Source organism: Lepidochelys kempii, chromosome 3 (assembly GCF_965140285.1).
Source record: "Lepidochelys kempii isolate rLepKem1 chromosome 3, rLepKem1.hap1, whole genome shotgun sequence".
NCBI lineage: Eukaryota > Metazoa > Chordata > Testudines > Cheloniidae > Lepidochelys > Lepidochelys kempii.
The window spans coordinates 84,132,361-84,158,758 of record NC_136382.1 but is presented as its reverse complement, the minus strand read 5'-3'; the positions used below and the strand labels follow the sequence as shown (position 1 = coordinate 84,158,758).

Genomic DNA, 26,398 nt, shown 5'->3' with positions numbered 1-26,398 from the left:
GGGGCAGAGAACATTAAAGAGGGAGTCTGTGGGCTCCTCTAACTCCTCTGCCTGGAGTTGGAGCCAGGTTGGCGGCGACCATTTTTAGCAGCTCCTGATGTGCCGTAGCATCATCCTGGGGAACCGGTAGAAGGGGCCCTACTATGGCCTCACCTGGCGATGATGAGAAGGAAGCTGGTACCAGGGGGTCCTCTGCAACCAGAGGTGGTCTGGCGGCTTGCTCACCCACTTCCTCCTGTGCCTGCGGGGTGCCTGCAGCCAGGGTCTCTTGGGCTGGAGGGGGATGGAAAAGGGCGGTTGCCAGTCTCTCCGAAGCTCCGGACACTGAGCAGGTGGCCTGAGAGGACTGAGTGAACCCCCATGGGTTCCATGGGTACCATTGTGCCGGCCATGGAGTCTGAGGCCACAGGCCTGGCTGCGGTGCCATTGACATAGTCTGCACCGTAGGTGCTGGAGCCTGTCTTGCTGCTAGGGAACCTTGCTTCGAACCTGAGCCAGAGCCCGAGCAGTCGCTCCCCTGCGACCAAGACGGAGCTGATTGGTGGCTCTGTCCCGATTGGTACCGGTCGCCCCTCCCAGAGTTGGATCTGGTTGACCTCGACGTGCATCTGGACCAGGGCCTTGGCAACCGGCAACGCTCAGCGGATCCGCGATGGCCAAAGGCTGGTGATCTATGCCTCACGCTTCATGAGTGGTACCGCGATGTGGAGCGGGATCGAGAACTAGAGCGGGCTTGGCGTCGAGAAGATGCAGCTGCATGTGATGACACCACCCTGAGGGATCGGCGACGCTTTGGGGAACGGTAACGTTGGTCCCTCGATCTGTCCCTGGAGCAATACCGATGCCACACAGATTCTGGGCACTGACTCCAGAACTCCTGCCGGGGGGCGCGTGCCTCCAGAGGACTGCACCCGGTCACTGGCGAGCAGCGCCTCGAACCTCTCAGCCCTTGTCCGAAGTCCGGATGGGGCTATGAAGCGTCTGCCTATCATGATCAGAAGCATGTCGGCTGTGACGGGAAGACTGCTGGCATGACATTCCCCCATGACGGGAAGCGTTGCTGGAAAGGTGGAGACTATGCTGGTCCCAACATGGGTTTACCCCGGGACTGTGATCCCGAAGGGGTCGGAGTGTGCGACACTGGGAGGGACATACTATTTTGTGCTGCTTGGAGGGCCTCGGGCGAGGATGACACCCAGAGCTGATAACCTCTGCTGCTATCTGGGGTAGCCGACGCGGAGTGGGATGGGCTGCACCTCTCAACCTGAGCTGGGGCCCGAGATCCCAAAGGTGGTTAAGAGGCGCCTGAGACAGGGCCTTGGTCCACCCCAGACTTGTCCTTTCCCTTGCGGGAAATTGGAGACCTTCCTCGCCCCGTCTTCCTGGGCTTCTTGGCTGGAGCCACGGAAGGAGACCGGCACCGGCTCGCAGACGGTACCGGGGGGGTGCTGCGCACCGAGGTCATGGTGTTCAGTGCTGAATCAGAGCACTGCTCCAGCATCGGGGTAAGGGCAGACTCTATCAGGAGCGCCTTCAAGCGAATGTCACGTTCCTTCTTCATCCTGGGCTTGAAGGACTTACAGATTTTGCACTTATCGCTAATGTGACCTTCGCCCAAGCGCTGTAAACAACTGTTATGTGGATCACTAATGGGCATGGTCACAGGGCTTAAGGCCTGGGGACCGGGGCATGCCCCCCCAAGGTGAAGTCCCTTTAGAGACCTACTAAGTCTCTAACTTAACAAATAGGTTGAACTAAACTAGAGGGAAACTGTATACAGTAATATTTGCAAGAGGCAAAAGAATTCGAATGAAAGAAAAGCAACAGCTCTAGCTGAAACAGCAACAGTTCCATGCACCATCACTGGTGGTAAGAAGAAACTGAGGGTGGAGGGTGCCGGTGGTGCCCTATATGCCGTGGCACACGTGTGCCACTCCAGCAGGTGCCAGAGCCAGTCCCCTACGGATACTGCTGAGGGAAAAACTTCCAGCACCGGTGCATGTGGCGAGCACACACACTTAAGTTGAATGGACATGAGCAATCACTTGAAGAAGAATTGAACCTTATTTAATTGTTTATTTCTAAAACACTGCCATGATAAGCAGACATGAATATTAAATTTAATATCCAAAGAGGTCAAATCCACACCTACTAATTAAATTGCAATTTTAGAGAAAATGAGCCAGTTTCTAATCTCACCCGAGCAACATATACTGTCATCAAATATCTCAGTAATACTATAGTGATAAGCACTTTAGAAATGTTAATAGATAAACTGGCAAACATCTACAAAATGTCTAGTTGATGATGTGCAGTAGAAATCAGAATCTGTTATACATCTGAAAAAATACAAAAATACAGATATGTTATAACAAGATTTAGGACTTAACTGATTCCTTTTAGTCCTCATTATCTTTTTAAAAATGGAGAATTCATTTTATGCTCATGAAAAGGTTTGGCTTTATACAACAGTTAGAAAATATATCGGTCTTACATGTACTAATGGATAAAGGTGATGGTTTCACAAATAATTAGTGAAAAAGATAGTCCCACAAGTATTTCTGTGCTGTCTTCCATATTGGCCTCTATGCTTGGAACACATTCCTTCTTCCAGTCTGCCAAGCTGCTAAACTCTCCTCATTCAAATAACCTCCTGAAGACTCGATTCTGCTGAAATGCCCACGTGAGCCAACAATTTATTATCATATCAGCTACTATTAAAAAACCCAACCTGATGACTGAATCAGCCTGGGAGAAAGACTAATCTTGGTAATTGTGTAATCTTGTTGCTATAACTCACACAGCACCCCATATTACCTATTGGTTGCAATCCCCATTTCTTGTATCATGTCACCTATTGAATTGTAAGATCCTCAAGGCAGGGATCATGTCTTCTGTCAATGCTGTGAGGTGCCTACCACATGTTTGGGCATTGTAAAATGATAAATAATAATAATAATAATAATAGTAATCAAAATCAGTAATTGCTGATTCAAACTCAGACCTGAATATAACTTAGATCAGAATGTAAGTGAACTGTAAAGTAGACAGCATTTCTTCAACCCCATAAAATTGCCTTCTAGTCTGGCCACAAACTAGGCAGGGTCCAGTCTCAATAGGGGCAAGAGATGTACAAATATCCATTAAGTTCCTTCAGCATTCTGTGTGGGTCCTTGTGCCACTTCTCTGAGTCCTACCTGCCATCCAAGGGCCTCTCTGAAATCCCTTAATCCTCTGGTGGCTTTAAAATCCTTTAGATTTTGAAAGCAATCTCTATCCTATCTCCATCTATATAAACCTAGATAACTACTGCCTGCTGACCCTACACTTAAGATACAAGCTTATTTGAGGGTGCCTTCTTTCTGACCAGCACGGTGATCCCCATGATGGTGTTTACTTCAGAAAAGGGAACACGTATGACCCTGGGACAGTCAGACTCCTTGGACAATAGGTGCTCAATCTCTGCTTTCTTAATTTCAACTGCAGCAGCAGCAAACTTATTTTCTACAAAGACAAAAACATCTTTGTGGAACATTCTCTAGGCAAACCTCTCCAATTCAAAGGGTGGAATTTATCCAAGTGTAGAGGCTTTATGCACTGCTTAAGCTTTAAACATGAGTTTCAGTGGGCCTTCAGTGATCCACGGAGCCTTGTGTGAGCACAGGGGTGAATTTCACTGAGAGAGGCTTAACTGGTGAATACAGGTATAACAAATCAACAACCAGCCCAAAAATTCATCTCATTTGCTATATTGTGGAGGTAATTGTTGTTTTCAGTGATGTAACACTATGGGTTACCCTTTGTAATTTGGGTAATCTACAACTATAGTTAGCTGACCTTGCCAGGACTCTCTGACCTAGGAATGTACTATTTTAAATGATGCCTGAAGGAAAAATGAACGTCTCTAGCCAATTTTTGAGGTATTTTTGTTTTCAATTTTTAAACAAGTCAACTCAATCCCCCTGCAACTATATTATGGAACCTAGAGGAATCCGATGAAATAGAAATTTAAAATCTCTCTTCAGAAGATGCTGATCACCAGCCCATGACATTCTGATATAAAGTTCCAAACTATTTTACCTTTCTAGGTACGTTTTGGTCAGTACTGCTTCCTGAGTGTTCAGTGGGTGAGAACAACCACAAAACGAAGAAGAGCTGTTGTGGAACACCCAGGTGATAAGAAGAGACATTAACAATCAGAAGTACTCTAAAGAGAGGTTAGGGAAATAGTGACTGAAAAATTGTCCTGATTATTGAGGGTGTTGGGGGGTACATTCAATACCTTTGGGAGGGGGACAAAAGAAAGGAAGCTAAAAAGGAACACACGCCTCAACTGTCTGAACAGGAGGAAATCGCAGACAAGTGAATGAAGTAGGAGAAAGTTTACTGATTCTCTCCCTTTCCTTCTTCTAGACTAAAACCAACAACCATTATATCATGCTCCAATCAGGTCCCTCTGAAATGCTGGTCCTGGTTACCATCAGAGGCACATAGCCAGTGTAACAAAAGTGGGGAGTGTTCTATCTCAGAAATTTCTACATAAACTAAATTCATAACATTGGATTATTTGCACATTTGCATTGGCCCTATAAAGAAAGTCTTTGGATTAAAAAATAAAAAAAAAAATCCCACGTAGAAAATAAATTCTAAGCACAAACAAAACAACTCTATTTGTTCTTTCCAAAAAACTGACTCCCAAGAGATTTTGCCGGTTTATGGAAAATTTAGTACTTAGTATTCTATGTATGTTGATAACCTGTTGAAAATGATACATTTTGGTTTTGAAATCCCACTCAGCCTTTTTCGTGGAGCAGATTTCAAGTTTGCAATGGCTGAAACATTCTGCTGAAAAGTAGTTTCTTAAGCTTTAATCTTATAAAGATTCTTTACTGAGATCAGAAAATTGCTTAGAGAAGCATTTAATTCAAGCTCCTTATAACTATGGTGAAGCAGACAAATAATTGAAAAAGCAGTGCAGAATTACTGCATAATATTTTATGTGAGACACTTTTACCAAAATAAGAGACACTCATATGGAAGCAAATTCTCAAATGGGATTGTTTAATAAACCAGGAACTATTCATAATCAGTAAATTCAGACAAAAAACACATCTACCCTTGCACCTGGTACCAAATGAACCAATAGCACCAGGTCCAATAATCAGAGGCCATGACAGCCTTCCACAGAAAAGTGGCCAGTACTCCACCAGAGTTAACAAGTCTGTCCTTTGTAAAGAAAGGCCTTTCATACACAAGTACCAGTTTCTTTATTCTGAGTATTCAGCCTGGGAAAGATCAAGACATCTATTCTTTCCATGAATGACAAAGGGCAATCTTTTATGAGGCAGCTGAGAGAACTTTGCAGATATTCCTCCGCAGAACACTTATTATAATGTTGCCCAGCCAAGGCTCCATGTAGATATCCTTTTCGTGTAAGTGGCATAGCGATGCTACTAAAACATGGTGTCAAGGCATTTCCTTGGATACATTTTGTCAACCAATATTGTCAAGGGCATTTATTTTTGTGAGGCCTGTTGGCAAACGGTGACCTTGTACATTTTACTGTGATAACATTCCTGCTTTGTTTTTATGCATCACTTGAAGATTTGGGATTTCTAACTCAATACACTATGTATGCACTGAGAAGGAAAAGAAACAAACACACACAGAAAAAAACCAGCTCTCTCAACAAGTATGGAGTTTTGGAAGTTTTTGTTAATAGTTCAAGGACAAGGGTTCTAGAGTCTGAGGGACGGCAATCATTCTTTTTTAAAATTATTAAAAGACAAAACTGAAAGAGAGTCTGAGTCTTTTGAATTTCAGTAAATAACCACATAGCATGCACGGCCTTGTCAAGGTGCTATCCTACAGAATGATCAGCAGGATGAGATTAAGATTCTTCAGCTCATTCTCTCCAAAGACCATCTCCCGGCCTTGCACTTCAGCAGTCTGACATGTGGAAAGAGTTTGGCTTGTACTGCAAAGAAATCAGTGAAGCTCCTTTCTTCCAGACAAGATAAAGGATGGGGGCAGCCAACTATCACATCTACTGAAGTGGCCTCTGAAGACTAAATGAAGGAATTCTGTACATGGCACAGTCCTTTCTGTTTCAGACAACAAATCAATCTGTATCTTCTACAATGCTCAAAACATGCAGCTGGAAGCATCGCTCACCACTGCTGTTCCCCAGCTTCAAAGCCTTTCCTTAACCGTCTAACTGTGAATTAGAGAAAGAAATCTCCATTAACTACAGAATACCTCAAGTAGCAAGGGTCAGCGGGCTGTTCGTCAGCACGTTATGCAATTTAAACTTGAAAGACAAAAAAAAAGTTTATAGTATGTCGCAAACTATTAGCCTTGCAGTTGGGGTATTCTATACATTAGTCTAAAGTTAATGGAATTTCCACACTCTAATTTATAACTAACCTTTTGTACTCCTGTATTTTGAAATCTATTCCCCTATACTAATAAACAAACATTGGAGACAAAGGACACTTCAGGAGGAATCTATAACATGAGAGAGTGAATGTGTGTATGTAAGAAGATGGATGTATGGATGCAGATGAAAACCCAAATGATCTGCAGAAACAAAGAGGAGCACATTGACATCAGCGGCAAGCTTGACAATTTCCACTATTAAGGAAAAGAAATATGGAGAAACCCCATGAAACTGTAGTCAATTCAAAAAGATGGGAAGAGGCTAACGCCTAACCAGGAATATATTACAGCCCAAATCCGCTGGTGTTATGTGAGTGAAACTCTAAGTGAAGATACCAGGAGTCATGCATAGGACAGATTACAGGATTGGGCCCTAAAATGGAAAGAGTTGGCGACTTTTGGCTGTGATTACCCCTTACACATTTTACACATTTAAAATGGCTGTTCCCTGGGCCCAGGTTCCTAATAATTCCATGATTTTTGCATATTTTTCCTTGAGAAAAGAATGTGAAAAATATGTATAGCAAAAATACAGCTCTGATTAAGTCCCAATCCGTTGTGCACTTTACCGCACCAGATTCATGCACTGAGTAGATCCATGAGTGCAATCTCTTATCCTATGCTGTACTGCTGTTCCATACACCATGGGGCCCTCTGCCACCAACCATCCCTGCATATCACCCCGGTTATTTGGTTACTTGGGCTGTATACTGTGGTGAAGGTTCAGTCTGGCGTGATATAAAAATAAGTCATTTCTGAGTTCCATGAGTCCTAAAACACATATCTTCCACTGTTAATTGGTTTTTCATTATTTTCTGTAACTAAAAAGTTTGGTTTAATTAGTAGTTAACATTTCTAAAAACTAAATTAAAAAAGCCGGTGGCTTTTGACACTGTCTCCCTCAGTGACAGTGTTGCAGCTGAGAAGAAACTGCCTAATTGGGGTCTGGGGGTTAGCCCTGAACTTTGAACTTGAAATCTTTACAACCTTTAGCTTTTCCTCCCCTCCCTCAACACCTCCTAAGTTTGCTTATATCATATATATCACAATACAACAAGTTCACCACAGACCACATTAATATCATTAATGCACACAAACTATTGACTACTCAGGGTAACCACCAATAAAAAACAACAAACCAAATATTTTTACCATGTCTACAGAACACTGACCTGCTTTGCCCATTTCTCCTTTTCTCAAAGATCCTTCAGCCTGGCACCCAACTCTGTGACGAAGCCTGCTTAGCACCAGTGAAGCTCCCCACGTTCAGACTGACAACGTTCTGAGCTGAGATGAGGGAATCGAAGTTAAAATCCAACCCATCTGCATCCATGAGTTCACTGCGGATAATGGACTCCATGTCACATTCCAAGCTTCCATTGAAAATATCCAGGTCCAAATCACTTGGGAATTTATCATGCCCCATGACTGGAAGGTTCACACTAGTGGAATACAAAGAAGAGCCTGAGAGCGAGTCAGAAAGTGTTTGCATAGATTGATTGACAGGTGACTGCTGCTGGTGTTTGGCCGACCCCAAGTTGTTCGTATCATTTAAGCCCATGTTACTGATGGAATTTGACAAGGCACGACTGCCACCAAGAGAAGAATTCTGAGATTGATGTTGGTGGTGGAGCAGGTTCTGATTGACCAAACTTCCCTGGTTGGACTGAGCAGCAAATGACATCATTGGATCACTACGAAGCATGATACTCCTGCGTGAATTCTGGGCAGACACAGCTGTGCTGGCTTGAGACATGAGTGGATCAGACTGCGTCATCATGACATCACTGTGACTAAGTGAGTCAGATGCCAGCAGATCCTGCAGCGTCTGGTTGTTATAATGAGAAATGGAAGAAAAGGTAGCTTGCTTGTTCTCTTGAATGGTTTGCATGGGAGACTGACGAAGAGAATTCAGAGATGATGGTCCAAACACAGCACTGTTGAAATTACTTGATGGAGAACCAAGTCCGGAACCTTTGGAACCATATGGAAAACTGGAGCTTCTTTGCATGAGCCCCCCTGATGGTGACTGTTGGGGAGAGGGGAGCGTTATATTGTCCAAAAGATCATCCATGATGAGGTTATCTGTCAGTCCATCATTCAAGTTCATTGTGCCTGCCATATCAGTCAACCTCGGCAACTCAACAGTACATGGTTTATTTACCGATGGGGACATGCTTGATGGACTATTGTACAGCATTGGAGAAAGTGGAGCATCATCATCCTGAACGTCATCGAGTTCGGTACTCGCCAATATCGGTGACAAACGGCCACTTATTGTACTGGCATTTGAATTTGTACGAGAGCGGAAATCTGTCCAAGCATCCAGCTCATCACTGCTGCGGGAAGTTGGGCTCCCTGGCCACTTGGAAAGCTGAGATGGGCTGTCCTCGCTAGCTTCTTGTGCAGCTTGCAGGGCTGCCTTTTTCTTAGCTGCTCGGCCTCTGCTCTTTGTGTACTTGTTGCTATTGTCCATTGAAACAGCACGTCTCCGGGGGGGCTTCCCACCTTTTCCACCATCTGGATTAATCATCCACCAAGAGCTTTTCCCAGTTCCTTCATTCTGTACCCTGATGAATCGACTGTGAAGTGACAAATTATGCCGGATTGAGTTCTGTGGGAAAGGAATACAACAGAAAGTCAGGGCAAGTACCATTTCCACTGCTAGTCTAATCTCAATCATGCAAGCCCAAAATTAAACGAAACTTTGAAATCCGATCAAAACACTGGGCTGCTTAGGCAGGGGTCAGATACTGCCTGTAAATTGCGAGCAGGGAGTTTTCCTTGTGGAGAATGTCATGCTGCTGTAAAGCAGAGCCCGCTCCTTATCCCGCCTCACCCTTGACATAGAGAGCACTTCCAGGGAGAAGGAATGTGGCAGAGCTCCACTCTGCTGGGCCCATCCTCCACTGGTGTAACCATCACCCAGGCTGGGGACTGCAGGACGAGGGAGCTGCAACTGACACCCTGACAACCCACCCTTCTTCTGGGCTGAGCGTGACAACTGAGCCCTCTGTAGGTTGCTCAGACTTTCAAATCATTCAACAGCAACAAACAAACAAACCGCATCACCAACTGCAAAGCCCCGGTGGATCTGTACCGCTTCTATTTTTGACTGAATAAAATGTCCTGCATACAGATTAAATTATGAGTTACTATTGTTCCAACTCTCTCAAAATGAGAACTGCAAACACTTCAATAAAGGTGATTGAAAGGCTGTCTACTCTCATTGCAGCTTCTGTAAGTACCTTTGTATTCTTTACTGAAATGCAATTTTGTACATGTATTATAACAATACTCCAGTGCAAATCACAACTGCTTTCCCGCCTCCTCCTATAGAACTGCACACTGGAGGTGGGATGTACTTTTTCTTTCCATTGTTGGAATCTGAATTATATATACAAGGTAGCCAGACTGTTGCTCCCTGCACCCACAGCATCCTCATAGTGTCCCAAAGTTGGAATGCCATTATGCACAATAAGATCATTAGCACAGCAGGCTGTTAGTAACAGAAATACCCATAAAAGGTCCAATGAATCCCAAATCTTGCCAGGTGCCACCAGATACACTGGGCACAAGAAATGAAAAATAGTCCTGTATTCTGCCTATGCATTCTCAAAAGAGTGGTGTGACTTCACACTATGGCGATTGAACCCAGTACAAAATCCTGAGAGAGACCCAGAAAACTAGCTCCCAGTAACTCAGATAAAATGACACCAGACTTACACAAGTGTAACTGAGATCAAAATCTCACTCTAGAGCCTCTGCTTAAAATACAGCTAAAAAGACCATAAGAAATCTGCTAATAAGAATTTGTATGTTTTTTGATTTTATGCTCAAGTTAAAGAGTTTTGGAGCGATGCCATATTATTTTGGCAAACCAGTTGTACTAATGCTGTATATTAAATATGAACAAGTTTTAAGTCATAGATGTTTTTAAAATATTGGCAAACATCAGCTGTATCTATGTGGAGGATACAAATACATGTGTTCCACCAGCATGTTTTAAAAAGAGAAAGTCAACAGGCTCTCATTGTAATCAAACAAGCCAGAATAAGTGTTTTCCATTTACAATGTACTGAAGGGATTCCAGTTTCAACTGGACAAAGAACACACACAACCAAACAATTATTCATAAACACATTAGCATTCATACTATTAACATAAAGGGTCGTTTGATGTAAGTGAACTGAAGACACATTGGCTGTGTGAAGAAATGTAGCCCAGATTATTTTTTTTCTGTTTTGTTGACTGTAAATAAATTTTTTAATGTTGTATTTTTGGTCAGTTTCAGAACTGCCCCCCCACCCCCCCGCCATTTCTCTCAAATTCTTCTCACACATGGGCCACAGAAACATTCTTGTTTACCACTCATGAAAAAGAAAAATTAATAAACTACAGTTCAAAACAGGAGTTGTTATTTTTAAACAATTTGCACAGCATAGCAAACAAGACTCCATAATGACACTATAGTTAAGTTTGTATCAGCATCTCAATTATACACTCTTATATTTCCAAGGGACTATATAATGCCTTGAAAAAATTATTCTGGGTTCATTCTCAGCATAAAATTTCCTCAGTCTAGCCAGGAGGGAATTTTTTTATTATTGAATTAGTGAGATTTTAACTATATTTAGGGTCCGGCAGAAATATGTTTTAAATTATATTAACCAGATGCCACTACCCACTTTCCCACTCTCCCCCAACAGGGCTCTTAAATAAATCATTTGAGTTTTTAAAATGTAACTAACATTTCCTACCTGAGGCTCCAATCCTGCAACTGGGTCCATGTGGATGGACTCTTATGCCCATGCCTTGCTGGCTTCAATGGGCCTCTGTGCAGGAAGTATTTATGTCTGTCCATATGGATCCAGTTGTAGGATCAGGCCTAACTAGGGTTGCCAACTTTTTACACAAAACCGAACACTCTTGCCCCGCCCCTGCCCCTCCCCTTCTCCGAGGCCCTGCCACCTGCTCACTCCATCCCCACTCTCTCTGTCGCTTTTTCTCCTCCACCCTCACTCACTCGCTCATTTTCACTGGGCTGGGGCAGGGGGTTGGGGTGCAGGCTCTGGGCTGGGGGCAGGGATGAGGGGTTTGGGGTGCAGGAGGGAGCTCCAGGCAGGGGCTGAGGGGGTTCAGAATGTGAGAGGGGGCTCCAGGCCGAGGCAAGGGGTTGAGGTGCGAGGGGGTGTGTGTGGCATATGGGCTTCGGGAGGGAGTTTGGGTGTGGATGGGGCTCAGGGCTGGGGCATGGGTGCGGGAGCAGGCTCTGGGTGGTTTAGCCTGGAAGCGGCGACATCCCTCGGCTCCTACGTGTAGAGGTGGCCAGGCGGCTCTGTGCTGCCTCCACTGCAGGCGCCACCCCTGTAGCTCCCATTGGCCATAGTTCCCAGCCAATGGGATCTGCAGAGCTGGAGTGGGGGCAGTATGTGGAGCCCCCTGGCCGTCCCTCCACTTAGGAGCTGGAGAGCCATATTGCCGCTTCTGGGAGCTGCGCAGAGCGAAGCAGGGAGCCTGCCAGCCCCACCAACCAGACTTCTAATGGCCCGGTCAGCGGTGTTGACCAGAGCTGAAAGGGTCCTTTTTTGACTGGGCTTTCCGACCGAAAACCAGACACTTTGCAATCCTAGGTCTAACTGCACACATCAGTAAGAAAAAGTCACTCAAACCACTATAACAAGAGCACAACGAAGACTGGACACACAAGTAAACTGGCCAGTGATTATGCTAAAGAAAACGATCTTCTTACGGAAACCAGTAAAAAAAAACAAGAGTTGGTATGTAAATAGTACTTTATGTAACTTAAGACATACAAACATACTGCCTGAAATGTCAATCGCCACCCATTTTCAATGCAAAACAACCCACTGATGCTTGCCAGCTCTAACCCTATCCCATAAATCTCTGACATGCAAAATGCTGAGTGGTCTCAACTTGCATTGACTTCATGGAGTAGAGAGAGCTTAGCAGTTTACAGGATCAGGTCCTAAATGTGGGGGGGAGGGGGAAGGGAGATGTAGTTTGTATTTTTATATGGATCATCATCTCTTTGAGGCACAGTGTTGGTATTACACAAATAAAAAAATAATTTTTCCACTGAAAATTGGTGGTTATGAAAAATCCAAGCGGTTTGTTTTCATTTAAGTTACACGAAGTGCCATTTACATACCAGCTCTGGTTTTCCTTTATTGGTTTCTGTAAGAAGATTGTTTTTTGTAGCATAATTGCTGCCTATTTACTTTTGTGTCCCACCACACCCCCACCCTGCTCCACGCATGCCTCTCTGCTTCCATACATGAAGGGCCCTCCCATTCCCCTTTCAAATACTTCCTTAAAACACAATTATTTTGGGTAGCTTTCCCACATTACTCTCTTCATAATGTCTTGATACCTTCTTGTGCTGGAACTATGGTCCCATGTATCACATCTATCCAAGTCAGTCTGAATTCTGGCCTGATCCTGCTAGTGTTTCTCTTGTTAGCATTCCCACTAAAGTCAATGCAACTGATTGGTCTCATGAGCAAAGGCGATAGGATCTGTCCATCATCTTGTAAAGTGGGAGTGACCCTCTCTTTTACAGGATTTCTGAAGTGTCACGTGGACTTATATCACTGTCATAAAAAAAATGTAAAAGATTCTGAAAGAAATATTCACTCACAAAAATCTGCATTAGAAATATATCATCCTTGTGACAAACCACAAAGGGACCTCCCACAGGAAAACGCCAAGTGAGGATTCAATCCAGCTCCCATTCAAATCAATTGGAGTTTTGCCTTTGCGAATGGGAGCAGGATTAAGCCATTAAGATGGAAATATAACAAATCCTTCCATGCCCAATGAGACGCTTTAAAGATACTATAATGGCACTCTCGTGGCACTGTACTGGAGGACATATGCATGAGACAGATGCTAGTCATGTTGTTTAATGAATCAGTGAAAGGGGCTCAGATACCTCAGTGATGGGCGCAATATAAGGATCTGGATAAGAACAGAATAGAAAAAATATGGTGCATTGCTCCCTTTATTGTCTGTGGTGCCCAAAGTGTGCTATATATTTTATTAACAGATAGAATATCTGTGGTCCTTACAGTCTAAAATCAAATGTATAGAGTACTTATGTGTTTGTATAGGTGCCTAGCACAACAGAGCCCCAATCCCTCAATGGGGATCTAGGCATTTCTGCGCTACAAATAGTAAATAATAAAAATAATAAAGATTCAACACAAAAATGAAGAACAATAGGAAAGATGCCACGAGGAGAAAATAAGATGGTGGCAAGAAAATAAGAAAAAGCTGAGCCTTTGTTTGGCTGCACACTTCTCAAAGTTACAGGCAACTCAATTATTTGAACACTGGTGTTAGTGATTATGGATTTTAGCGGGTGGGAAAGGCTGAGATGGGTACTGAGCAGAACTGGAGCTGGGACAAGTTGTGGTGTTCCTGATGAGATGCATGATGAGCAGGGGGGAGTGAGCCTAGCAGCAAGGGGGCATGCATGTCAGAGAGTCAGCAAGATGTTAGAAGCAACTGGAGATGCCACTGTCAAGATGAAAAGTCCAGGAAGAAGAGAGTCCACATGAAGTCAGAAGGCTGCTGCGTCTGAACTGTGGCTCTTGCTGTTGCAAGTGGCTAAAGAACTCTGCTGGGATTTCTGGGGGGGGGAGGGGAGACCTTTTATAGACCACGTCTGGAAGGAGAAGTCTGGTGGAGGTGGGCCACATGGGTAGGAGGAAATGCTTGGGGCCTGAAATTTATCTAGTGGAGCTATGAAAATAGGGCTGGAGTGTCAAACTCTCGCCCTTGGCTCCTCTGCTGTGTGCTTTCTTGTGTCTGTTATATATCTCAACCTTTAATTTTTTCATGTTGTTTTGTATGTGAAAAGGACAGAATGCTGTATGCTAGGACAGGGCTCATTAGCATACAATGGTCCCTTCATAATGAATCAGCAGACCAGTGCTCAGATCAACAGCACTCATGGAGGTACTACTTTTATAGAACCCAGAGCTATATTTTCAAATTTTAATGAGCAAACTTTTATCCACTGCATAAAACTTCCTTAAATTAGTCTTCCCTCAAAAAATCAGCTATGTTTTGCTCTAGAAAATGGATGTACCTACTATGTCCTGATAACTTATTTCTCTGACCCTTTTTTGATAGGATTACAAAAAGGTAGGATTACATACCGGGCATTTTATCATTTCCAAAATATTATATACCAGATTTGATATAGACACCTAACTGCTCCTTGCCACAAAAGCCTTGCAATTGTAAAGTATTTCAGCATTTTATCCTCATCAGGCAAAACTGGCAGAACCCCTAGTCTTTAAAAATGCAAGAATTTCCCCGCCTCTCCTAGCCAGTGTCTGTTTCAGTCTCTTCCAAACTGTGTTTACCTTGTGGAGCCCATCCATTAACTCAGACACCAGCTGCAAGTGCTTCCACAGGAATACAGAGACTTTTTTGTCTGGAAGCAACATGTGGTATCAATTTATCATTCTCAACAACGCAACAAGGAATCCACTCACTTTAAAAATAAAAAGAGAGTTGTGTAACTTAAATCTTCAAAGCCCCCCCCCTTATTTATTTATTTATTTTTTTTAAAAGGCTGAAAATTATCATCAATGCAACAAGGAATCTACTCACTTAAAAATAAAAAGAGACTTGTGTAACTTAACTCTTAAAAGCCCCTGTTAAAAAAACAAAAAAGCCTGAAGATTAGCATGATGAGGTACAGCTGGTGAATGCTGAGACTAAGTTACATGTCCCTCAAATAATTCTACTCGTCTGGTGAGGAATGATTTCCCTTTATAAAAGCTGTGTTGACCCTTCCCCAACAAATTGCGTTCATCTAAGTGTCTGATAATTCTCTTCTTTACTATAGTTTCAATTTACCTGGTACTGAAATTAGTCTTACAGGATCACCTCTGGAATATTTTTTAAAAATTGGTATTGCATTAGCTATCCGCCACTCCTCTGTTACAGAAGCTGATTTAAAAGATAGGATACATACAACAATTAGTAGTTCTGCAATGTCATATTTGAGTTCCTTCAGAACTCTTGGGTGAGTACCACTTGGCCCTGGTGACTTATTACTGTTTAATTTATCAATTTGTTCCAAAACGTTCTCTACAGATACCTCAATGTGGGACAGTTCCTCATATCTGTCACCTAAAAAGGATGGCTCAGGGGAAGGAATCTCCCTCATGCTCTGCAGTGAAGACTGATGCGAAGAATTAATTTAACTTCTCTGCAATGGCCTTCTCTTCCTTGAGTGCTCCTTTAGCATGTCAATCATTCAGTGGCCCCGTTGATTGGTTTGGCAGACTTCCTGCTTCTCATATACTTAAAATATTTTTTGCTTTTAATTTTTGAGTCTTTTGCTCACTTTTCTTCAAGTTCTTTTTTGTCCTGCCTAATTACACTTTTACACTTGCCTTGTCAGAGTTTATGCTCCTTTCTATTTTCCACATTAGGATTTGACTTTCAATTTTTAAAGGATGTGTTTTTGCCTTTAACCACCTCTTTTAGACAGTGTTTTACTCGGCGAAGAGCCAACTTGTTAGTGTTGGAAGGACCTTTCCTACATAGCTCCACAGGACTGCCATGTTCCTCTGGTTCAAGAAATTTAAAAGATCCAGAGAACTCAAGAACATTTTATCTTCTCTGTCCCTGTTTTCCTTTAAGAATACCAGGGACATGCAACACAATAACTAGTGTTAATGCATTGCAGACGCAGAGAAACAAAGCACTCAGAAGTAAAAGTTCAAATCAAGCTTTCTCCCACAACATTAACTCAGCTATGTTACACGTATGTAATTTTTATTTCCTGTGTTTCTTGTTGAATATAAACCTATTTTTAAAAATATATTCCTGTTTGTTATTAATGTTAACCTAAGCAGTTAAAGTTGCAGGGAAAAAAATACAGAATTGGAGATTTCTTCACATTTCAGTGCTCGATTTCTCAATCTAAAACGCTGCATTAGCGCTAAATTTTGCATTCCATATTCTCTCCATAAACTGTGTATCAGCATGAAATATAGATATTACAAACACACACAAATTGAAATGTTCTTGATATAGTTTCATTTTCTAGTCTCAATATCTGATGAAATCTGTGAATCACAACAGATGTTCAGTACATGCAGTGAAAGAACAGTACTGTTACCAAAGTGAGAGCAGCGGCCCTTTATATACAGTTAACAATGGTTATTGCACTTAAAGTTCTGAGCAGAAATAAAGTAAAAGTGAGCCATGGGCTCCTTTCTGCTAGCCCCAGATGACCAAGCTGGGGTGACCTTTCTGTAGAAAAAAATTGCAGGAAGAGAAAAAAGTCAGCTGGAACTCTGAAAAGTTTGCTTTGTGGAATTCCCTTCTTATTCTCTTCTCAAGAGAGAGGTATTTCTGAGTGTAGTTTTAAGAGAGGAGCCAGGAGAGAGCCTTGCTGCAGTTAGCTCTCTCCCCCACGCACATCCTTTCTCCTACTCTTCGAAAAGGTAGGTTTCAGAGTAACAGCCGTGTTAGCTCACGAAAGCTTATGCTCAAATAAATTGGTTAGTCTCTAAGGTGCCACAAGTACTCCTTTTCTTTTTTCGAAAAGGTAGAGGGCATCAAGGGAATAATTAGAACTGCTTGAAGCAACATTCATTGGAGTGAAGATTTACACTCTGAAATCTGCTGTGGTCAGATAGGAGACTACCCTGCAGACCTCAGTCCACCCGAAAGTGAGGATCCCAACTGTGCCATATTGTGATGGGAAAGTTTGCTTAGAGAAGGGGAAACTAGCTCTCCTACACATGTACTTTCTGCTGGCTTTTGCTCCCTTACATCAGCATAAGTAGAAAGAAACTCCCATGTGTAGGAGTTTTACTCCCTCCCCATTTAGCTGCTGAAAAGGACTTCTTACACACTGTTTGAAAGTGTATGTACAATAGGGAAGTTATAGCAAAACAGTTATATGAGTTAGTTAGTTAAATTTATATTTAATCAAATGTTTTACACAATAACATTATCATTAAAACATGCTGCTGCCCTGTTCTTTAAAAACACTGACATTTAAAACTACTACTCTAACAACACAAAAAACGGGGTAAAAGTGTCTGGGAATTGGCTGAACACATCACACTTCCAGTTAGCAGCAAAATTTCCAGTTATTTTACAGACAGCCATCCAATGACCACAGGAGGACTCAAATAACTACCATTTGTTTTGCTTTTAGTAAAGCACGCTGGTTTCAGTTTACTTTTTTCCACTGAGTGGGGGAAGGGAGTGAAGTAAATCTCAATAATGTAAATAATGTAATTTTAGAGGACGACCAAACAGCAAAAAGTCAGAGGATTAAAAAAAGAAAAAAAAAAAGCAGAAACAACCTCTCACCCTAAAAAACCACAACATAATGAATGTGCCGAAAAGTGAAGTAAACTTTATGAAGAGAGATGGCAACGGCTGTGCGGCGTTTATTTTTTCAGATTTAGAAATTGTCTCAGTAGCCTATTTCCCAGCTGGTTTTGTTCTTGGAGGAGTACAGAGAACATTCCATTCCACACAGCCAAACCTGTGCTTCCGGCACACACTGGACTTTGGAAGCCGCTCTCAGAAGGTTTTTTTTTCCTTTTGGCTGAGCACTCCAGCAATTCCTGTCAACATTAGAAAACTGCACACATACACTTTAACACAGAATACTGTGCAAAAATAAAGTATCTGCATCCACACTAGGGTGACCAGACAGCAAGTGTGAAAAATCGGGACGGGGTGGGGAGTAATAGGACCCTATATAAGAAAAAGACCCAAAAAACAGGACTGTCCCTATAAAATTGGGACATCTGGTCACCCTAATCCACACACACACACACGCACGCGCGCACACCCCCCAAACTAATTTAATCAGGAGTTGAAGATGGGTCTTGTAAACAAGAGCTCCATTATCCGCCCCCATCCAGACACTAGATCATGAATGCAAATACTTCAAGATCACAACATTATTTTCAATTAAGAATAAAAATTTACTATCAGGGTTTGATCTTGCAAGGTGCTGGGTACCTACTGACATGCTAAGTGCCCTCTATTGCCATTGAAGCCAATGAGCACTGAGTGCAGTCAGCTAGGATCTAGATAGATTCCCCACCTGGCAGGACAGACCCTACATTTGGATACATTAAAATCTTTTCTGGTATATATCACAGCCCCGTAATAAAATTCCTATTTGAAATCTTAACTTGTACAAAATTCAAAAATGAAACGTTTCCAGTTCCCATTGTATTTAAAAAAATATATTTTTCAAACTTTAAAAATCACATCCAAGGGTAAAGAAACTGAGGGAATCCAGTTTTTTATATTTATTAGGAGGTACTATAGAGAAGAAAAAGGATTAGAAATGAAAACACCTACAGCCAGCCATTCTGTTAAACAGAATCTTAAAAATTATGGGCAAACTCATTTCTGGTGTGACTATTATTTTCAACAGAGTTGCAGCAGGTTTGAATTTGGCCGGTATGCTGCCCTCCAACAGGTCTGGTTAAGCAACAAGTAACTGTATCTTGTAGAAAGTTTGCTGACAACTGCTAAACTGAGCTGCCCTGTAAAAATAGTTTAATAAATGAAAATAAATTGGGCCTGATACTGAACTCACAGCCATGTAAATATGGAGTATCTCCATTGAAGGAAATGATTTTACACTGAGATAAAACTAGTGAAGTAAGGGTATGTCTACAGTGCAACTAAAAAAACCATGGCAGGCTCATGCCAGCTGACTATATTAATTGTTGTGTAGAGCTTTTTGTTCCGTCTGGAACCCAAGCTCTGGGACACTCCCCATCCGGGGCCCCAGAGCTCATGCTCCAGTCCAAGGTCCGAAGGTCCGTACTGCAATTAAACAGCCCCTTAGCCAGAGGCCCACAAGCCCCAGTCAGCTGGCACTGGCCAGCTGCTGGTGTCTAATTGCAGTGTAGACATACCCTGAGAAGTAAACCAGGCCAGTTCAGATTACCAGGGTCACTGCAATGAAAGCGGAGTTTGATTTGCCATAATAAAAAGCTTGATTTGGAGGGGTGGTCTGGTATCTTTGCTGTTTCAAATGTCACTTGAAATTACTGGACGCAATATATGTTGTTGTTTTTTCATATCTGCAGATGCACTTTTTGTAAACGTGGTTAGAAACAACAAGGCTGAAGAGAACACCATCCATTCTGCAGACACTGTAGGCAGTCTTTTGGGTGGATTCCTACTGATTAGTACAATGTTTTTATAAATTTATTTTTTTATTAATCTTTTGGTATTTTGGAAAACAATCAAGTGTTTGGAAATAACAGTTTGTACATCAGGTGCTGCAACATGTAGGTGCTCAGAGTCCCACAGCTCTGGGTAAATTGTTATATATAGCCCATACTGTGAGATACATCCCATATTGTCTTTTATACAATATAACAGACTGGGCTAAAGCAGAGCACACAGAACACGGACTACCGAAGCACTCTGCTGTCAGGATCAAGACCCAGCGTCGTTCAGTGGATGAAGAAGCCACCAAAACATCCCCCTCTGTGCAATACTTGGAGTGGGGGGAGAAGAGGGAGGTTCCCTCACCATCAGCAGGATGGGGAGGGATGGAGTTGCCAATCCCCTCCTAGCAGACAAGAGGTGGAGGAGAAGCAGGATAGAGCAATGTGTTCTAAAGCACAGTGGGCCTGAACTTTGTGGCCAATCCCCCTACCCAAGGGTGTGCACACCCGCACTGAATTCTTCTTCAGCAAACTGGAAATTATGGAATAGTGAGAAATATATGGAAAAATATTTACTAACGTATTTTACTGTCTATTATAGCATCAACTGTTATGCATTATATCCTTTAATTAATCAAAGTCTTCTGTATCTGATGCATGTATTCTCTATGCATTTCAGGCAGCTGCAGAATTTTCATTAGGCCATGGTTGGTTGGAGGGGAGGGGAGGGGCCCTGCTGCAGAATTTAGGTTTCTGCAGTTTTCTGCACTTGGTTGAAATGGGTGGACCCTGACAATTTGGTGCTATTACAGCTTAAAACCCTTACCCGAGTTCACATCCTTCACTATTTTTCATTAGTAAACTATTATTCACCAATCTTTTTTATAAGAGGGTTGTACAGTAAGTATACGCCCATTAATCCGAAACCCTCTTATCTGAACCTCCAATTATCAGAATCCCTACATAATGTCCCTTTATATATTACATGTATGTTCTTGTTTCCTGATTTTAGTCATTGATTCATTTTTAATGTTTATGTCCAAGAATCCGAGTGTGTGTGTGCTGGAAGAGAGATGTTACTACACTCGAGATTTGCTAACAATCCTAAATCTACCCTCAGTTCCAGACAAGCTTGATTTTTTTACTAAAATGATCAACAGTGAAAGAGTTAATGTAGATATAAAAGCAGTCATCATTAGTGTTCAGATTTAACTCACTGAGATGAATAGGAGGAACTCACTGCTCACGGAGCTCTCAGTTTGTCTGTCTGCTGACTCAATGAGGCGGCTCTGCACTGGTCTCACACAAAACGTTTTCTTCACAACGAAAAGGATTGAAACAATTTCTTTTCAAAACAAAGCATTAATTTCTGTAGTAACCACGGAGATCCTCAAAGATGTTGATATGATGAACTACTGTACAGAAACTCTGAATCCCTACTTATGATCAGTGTCATTAGCATGTATGTCTTATCGTTCTTTTAAAAATAGTTATTACTTAAAACGTTTTCCCCATGATAACTTCTGAGATTATATCACATTATGTTTATATAGCACCACAATAGGAAAGTACAATTCTCCCTCTCAATTCAAGAAAGTCCCAGGAAAAGAGCAGGCACACACATCACTAATCACAATGTTATTCAATACAGTAATACTCAAAAATAGTTACCCTGTTCACCATGGGCTCGATCCAATGCCCACTGAAGTTAATGAAAGAATTCCAATAGACTTGAATTATCTTTGGGCTGTGCATCATGTAAACATTCCAGTTTTATTCTAAGGCAAATTCTTGGCTTGCAGATTTTTAAACTACAAGAGTGTATTCCCTCTAACTGATTAAAAAAAGAAAGAAAACCACCATAGCAAATACCTCACACATTTTTGTGGGAACTGAAGTATTAAATAGCTATTTTCTTTCTTTCTCAACATATGGCCTTTACTATACATTGACTCCTTAGATGAACATGTAGGTGTCCTTTCATACTGTTCTAAATAAATGTGAGTAAGTGCTGCTACGGCCTATAATAATCCACTGCTAGAAATATTAGTTTTACATGAACGATCACTAGGGTGAGTCAATGTTATACCATCCTTTATAAATACACACATTTTATTGAAATGTACCAAGCCTAAGAAACGTGACTAAACTAGCTATTCTATAACAAGATTCACCATACTGTAGGAGGTAAAGAATAAAACTAATCAGCTCCACTTGTATTTATAAGCATTCCAAAATCTCAGTACCTCTCTCATGCAAACAGTCCTGCTGACCTGCAGGATCAGACCCTAGTTTTATACAATAATGTATATATGTTAACCACTATATAAGGTAACGAAAGATTAAAATAGTAAGTGATATTACCATTAGGGGTCATGGCAAAAAAGCAGTCATTAAAGTATTAACATGTGCCAAGAACATCTGAGATTACCACTTCTTTTCCCTATACCCAACTGGAGACATCTGTTCTAGTGACTGGCAAATTTTTGACTTTTTCATGGTGTCTGTGTTGGTTAATATATCATATTAACAATGCAACCTTTCAAAGGGAATGCCTGATTTACAAAAGCGTAATAATGTGCTGAGTTTAGTTCAGCAAAGAGTTAACTCTGAAATAGCAGGTCAGCAATAGATTGTTAAATATGTGGACAGTATTAATCAGAAGCACTCAGCTGCACATATTAACTTTCAAATCTGGTGACAGTATATAGCTAACATGTGACTGATTAGAGAAATAGATCAACACGTTGTAAACTGACCAAGTTTCAGCAGGCCTGTACAGGCCCTTCAAAAGCTGGCATGGAGTAACAGTTCTCCAAGCAAGAGGCTTTACTACCTCCTGCATTGTCCTCGGACTTTCTATTAAGAAGACTAAACTGAATCAGGAACTCTATTCTGAGCTATTTAAAACACATAATTAGTTTATTATTGAACCAGAAAAGATGATCTACTTTTAAATATTTTTTTTTATTTTAAAATATGATTAATTTCAGCTGGCCATGGGCACGGCAATAGTAACAGTCTGTATGACAACCCCAAGACCATGATGCAAAACAACTTAAGGAAGCATTTGAAATGTGATTTTAAATTTTTCTTTTTACAATGGGCCTGATTCTGTGGTCTCTACTCAAGCAAAAACTCCTGATGGCTCCCACAGGAATTTATTCCTATGTGAGAAATGCAGAATTGTAACCAGAATTATTTACAGGAGGCCAAACAGTTGAATGAGCTCGAGAAGTTGGTATTGAAGTGATGGATGAGTGAATTAAACAGTTTGAAAAATGGGCATCTCCCCTTTAAAAAAAAAAAGCTGAAGGTGACTATAGGATACCAACAAGTATGTAGCCTGCACCATCTTCAAGCTGTAATGCTAGCTATAAAATATTAAAATGTTTTTAAAAATAGGAATCAACTAGTTTTCATCTTGAGCTGTAATTATTCCACTCCAGTATGTCAGAGAACACCCAAGCCCTGTCTACAGTAAAGATTTTCTCCATTTTAGGAAACAAGTTTTAAGCACAGAATTTGGAAAATACATTTTAAAATGGGTTTATAATTGGTTTCAGCAAACACATGTTAAATGCATGGTATGCCAAATGGTGCAGGTGGGGCAATACATGTCTTTAAACCATTTCTGAAATGTTTTGAGACAGTAGATACACACCCCTATTTAGTACTCTTTATTCCAACTTCCCTCAGTATTGCATGAGAAAAGAGTAAGAGATCTGGAGAGAGCTCTCAGTCTCAAAAACAACACTATCCCGTCCCATTTAATAGTTTAAACGCAGTTATGCACGCTCCACACTCTCGGGCATAACAGTATTTAACCTGTAGAACCCTTTTTAAAAATCATAGGGTAGATGGGGCCATGGTCGCTGTATGGCTGACTATCACTTTGGTGTATACAGTGTTATTGTGGTTGTGTTGGTCTCAGGATATGAGAGAGACAAGGTGGGTGAGGTAATAGCTTTTATAGGACCAACTTCTGTTGATGGGAGACACAAGCTTTCGAGCTTACACAGAGCTCTTCTTCAGGTCTGGGAAGCTTAGGGCTTGTCTTCACGTACAGCACTACAGCGGTGCAACCGCAGCACACTAGTGAAGATGCTAGTACACAGACAGGAGAGCTTGTCCTGTCAACATAGTTAATCCATCTCCATGAGAGATGGTAGCTCTGTTGACAGGAGACACTCTCCCATCGACACATTGCTATCTATATGGGGGAGAAGGGAAAGAAGTTAGGTTGGTAAAACTATGTGTCATAGCTAAATATAAGGTGGAACAGATTGTTTAGCGTAAGTGGTTAACACACATTTCAAGGGACCATTCCAGATTAGGTGGCCCATTAACACCCCTCCAGTCACTGGAAGGAAAGGAAGTAGGGGGAAGCAGCTGGGAGGAAGTTGTTAGTGGGTTATGGATTGTTGTAATAAGCCATAAATCCAGTGTGTCTATTCAGTCCATGATTTTTAGTATCTAGTCTCTATATCTGACCTATCCAGTCGTCAAAGGAAACCTGCACAACACTTTCAAAAGACGAGCCTGGAAGCTTAAATGCATAGCTTTGCTAGACACTAAATATCATGGACTGAACAGAGAAACTGGATGTATGGCTTATTACAACAATCCATAACCCACTAACAAACCCCCAGCTGCCCCCCTTTTCATTCCCTTCCTTCCCTCCCTATGACTGACTAAAGGGGCCACTTTACCTTGAATGGTCTCTTGAAATGTGTGTTGACTACTTATGCTAAACTATCTGTTCCACCTTGTGTTTAGCTGTGACACTCAATGTTTCCTAGACATGAAGAAGATCTCTGTGTAGCTCGAAAGCTTGTCTCTCTCAGCAACCGAAGTTGGTTCAATAAAAGATACTACCAGACCCACACTGATGACATCTTTATCATCTGGACCCATGGGAAGGAGGCCATTGAGGAATTCCACCAGGATTTCAACAATTTCCACCCCACCATCAACCTCAGCCTGGACCAGTCCACACAAGAGATCCACTTCCTAGACACTACAGTGCTAATAAGAGATGGTCACATAAACACCACTCTATACCACAAACCTACTGACCGCTATACTTACCTACATGCCTCCAGCTTTCATCCAGACCACATCGCACAATCCAAGTGTTCTTAAAACTACAATACCCATCTGGTGAAGTTAAGAAACAGATTGACAGAGCCAGAAGGGTACCCAGAAGTCACCTACTGCAAGACAGGCCCAACAAAGACAGTAACAGAATGCAACTAGCCATCACCTACAGCCCCCAACCTCTCCAGCGAATCATCACGGATCTACAACCTATCCTGAAGGATGATCTCTTACTCTCACAGACATTGGGAGACAGGCCAGTCTTCGCTTAGAACCTGAAGCAAATACTCACTAGCAACTACATACCACACAACAAAAACACTAACTCAGGAATCAAATCCTGCAACAAACCCCGGTGCCAACTCTGTCCGCATATCTATTCAAGGGACACCATCATAGGACCTAACCACATCAGCCACACCATTAGGGGCTTGTTAACCTGCACATCTACCAATGTGATATATGCCATCATGTGCCAGCAATGCCCCTTTGCCATGTACACTGGCCAAACTGGACAGTCTCTAGGCAGAAGAATAAATGGACACAAATCTGACCTCAGGAATTACAACATTCAAAAACCAGTAGGACAGAGGTCGACAACCTTTCAGAAGTGGGGTGCCGAGTCTTCATTTATTCACTCTAATTTAAGGTTATGCGTGCCAGTAATACATGTTAACGTTTTTTCGAAGGTCTCTCTCTATAAGTCTATATTATATAACTAAACTATTGTTGCATGTAAAGTAAACAAGGTTTTTAAAATGTTTAAGAAGCTTCATTTAAAATTAAATTACAATGCAGATCTTATCAGTTTAGTGCAGTGTTTCTTAACCTGGGGTGCACACACACCCTGGGGGTGCGAGATGCCCTTTCTGGGGATGCAAGACATGCGAGATTTGTTTAGAAGGTAAATCATCGAAAACACAAATTAAGCACAGACACATAAGTACAACTACTTTGTTTCATCAAACCTATGTATTTATTAACATTATACATTTTTTAACGATTACTGTAATATACAAAGTATTTAAGTTTTCACGTTTTTAAGCTAATTTTAGTGTAATTTTTGATAAGGGCTGCAGAGCGCTGAGCCCAGGCCAGGAGCAGAGCAGGAGGGCTGAGCTGGGCCGGAGGCCTGGATACTGGCTGGCAGGGGGCCAGGCGGTTGGAACTCCAGACCAGCAGTGAGGTGAGCGGGGCCAGCGGCTGGTATCCCAGGCCGGCAGTGGGCTGAGAGGGACAGATGGCCGGGACCCTGGCTGGCAAGGGGCTGGTGGCCAGAACTCCAGACTGTCAGTGGGCTGAGCGGGGCTGGTGGACAGAACCCCAGACCGGCAGTGGGCTGAGCCGCTCAGCCCGCCGCTGCTCTGGGGTTCCGTCTGCTGGCTCCTGCCAGCCAGGATGCCGGCTGCCGGCCCCGCTCAGCCCGCTGCCAGCCTGGGGTTCCGTTCACCCAGGCAGGCAGCAGGCTGAGCGGGGCTGTTCACCCGGCTGGCAGCAGTGTGCCAGTAAAAATCGGCTCGTGTGCCACCTCGTGTGCCGCAGGTTGCCGACGTCTGCAGTAGAAGAACACTTCAACCTCCCTGGTCACTCAATTACAGACTTAAAAGTGGCAATTCTTCAACAAAAAAACTTCAAAAAACAGACTC

At 42.3% G+C, this 26,398-nt stretch overlaps 1 protein-coding gene across 8 annotated transcripts in view; it reads right to left on the bottom strand.

Annotated features, from left to right (window-relative positions):
* FOXO3 (forkhead box O3) overlaps nucleotides 1–26,398 on the bottom strand; it is a 152,261-nt gene that overhangs the window by 11,849 nt on the left and 114,014 nt on the right. For 7 of the 8 annotated variants that reach the window (XR_012158011.2, XR_012158012.2, XR_012158010.2 and 4 more), the window contains exon 2: nucleotides 7,611–9,052. The exons of the other annotated variant lie outside the window; for it this stretch is intronic. Coding sequence is in view for 2 of the 7 variants with exons in the window: in XM_073336946.2 (XP_073193047.2) it covers nucleotides 7,646–9,052 (1,407 nt within the window). In the remaining 5 variants the exon portion in view is untranslated. The remainder of the gene's footprint in view (nucleotides 1–7,610; nucleotides 9,053–26,398) is intronic. 8 annotated transcript variants of the gene reach the window in all.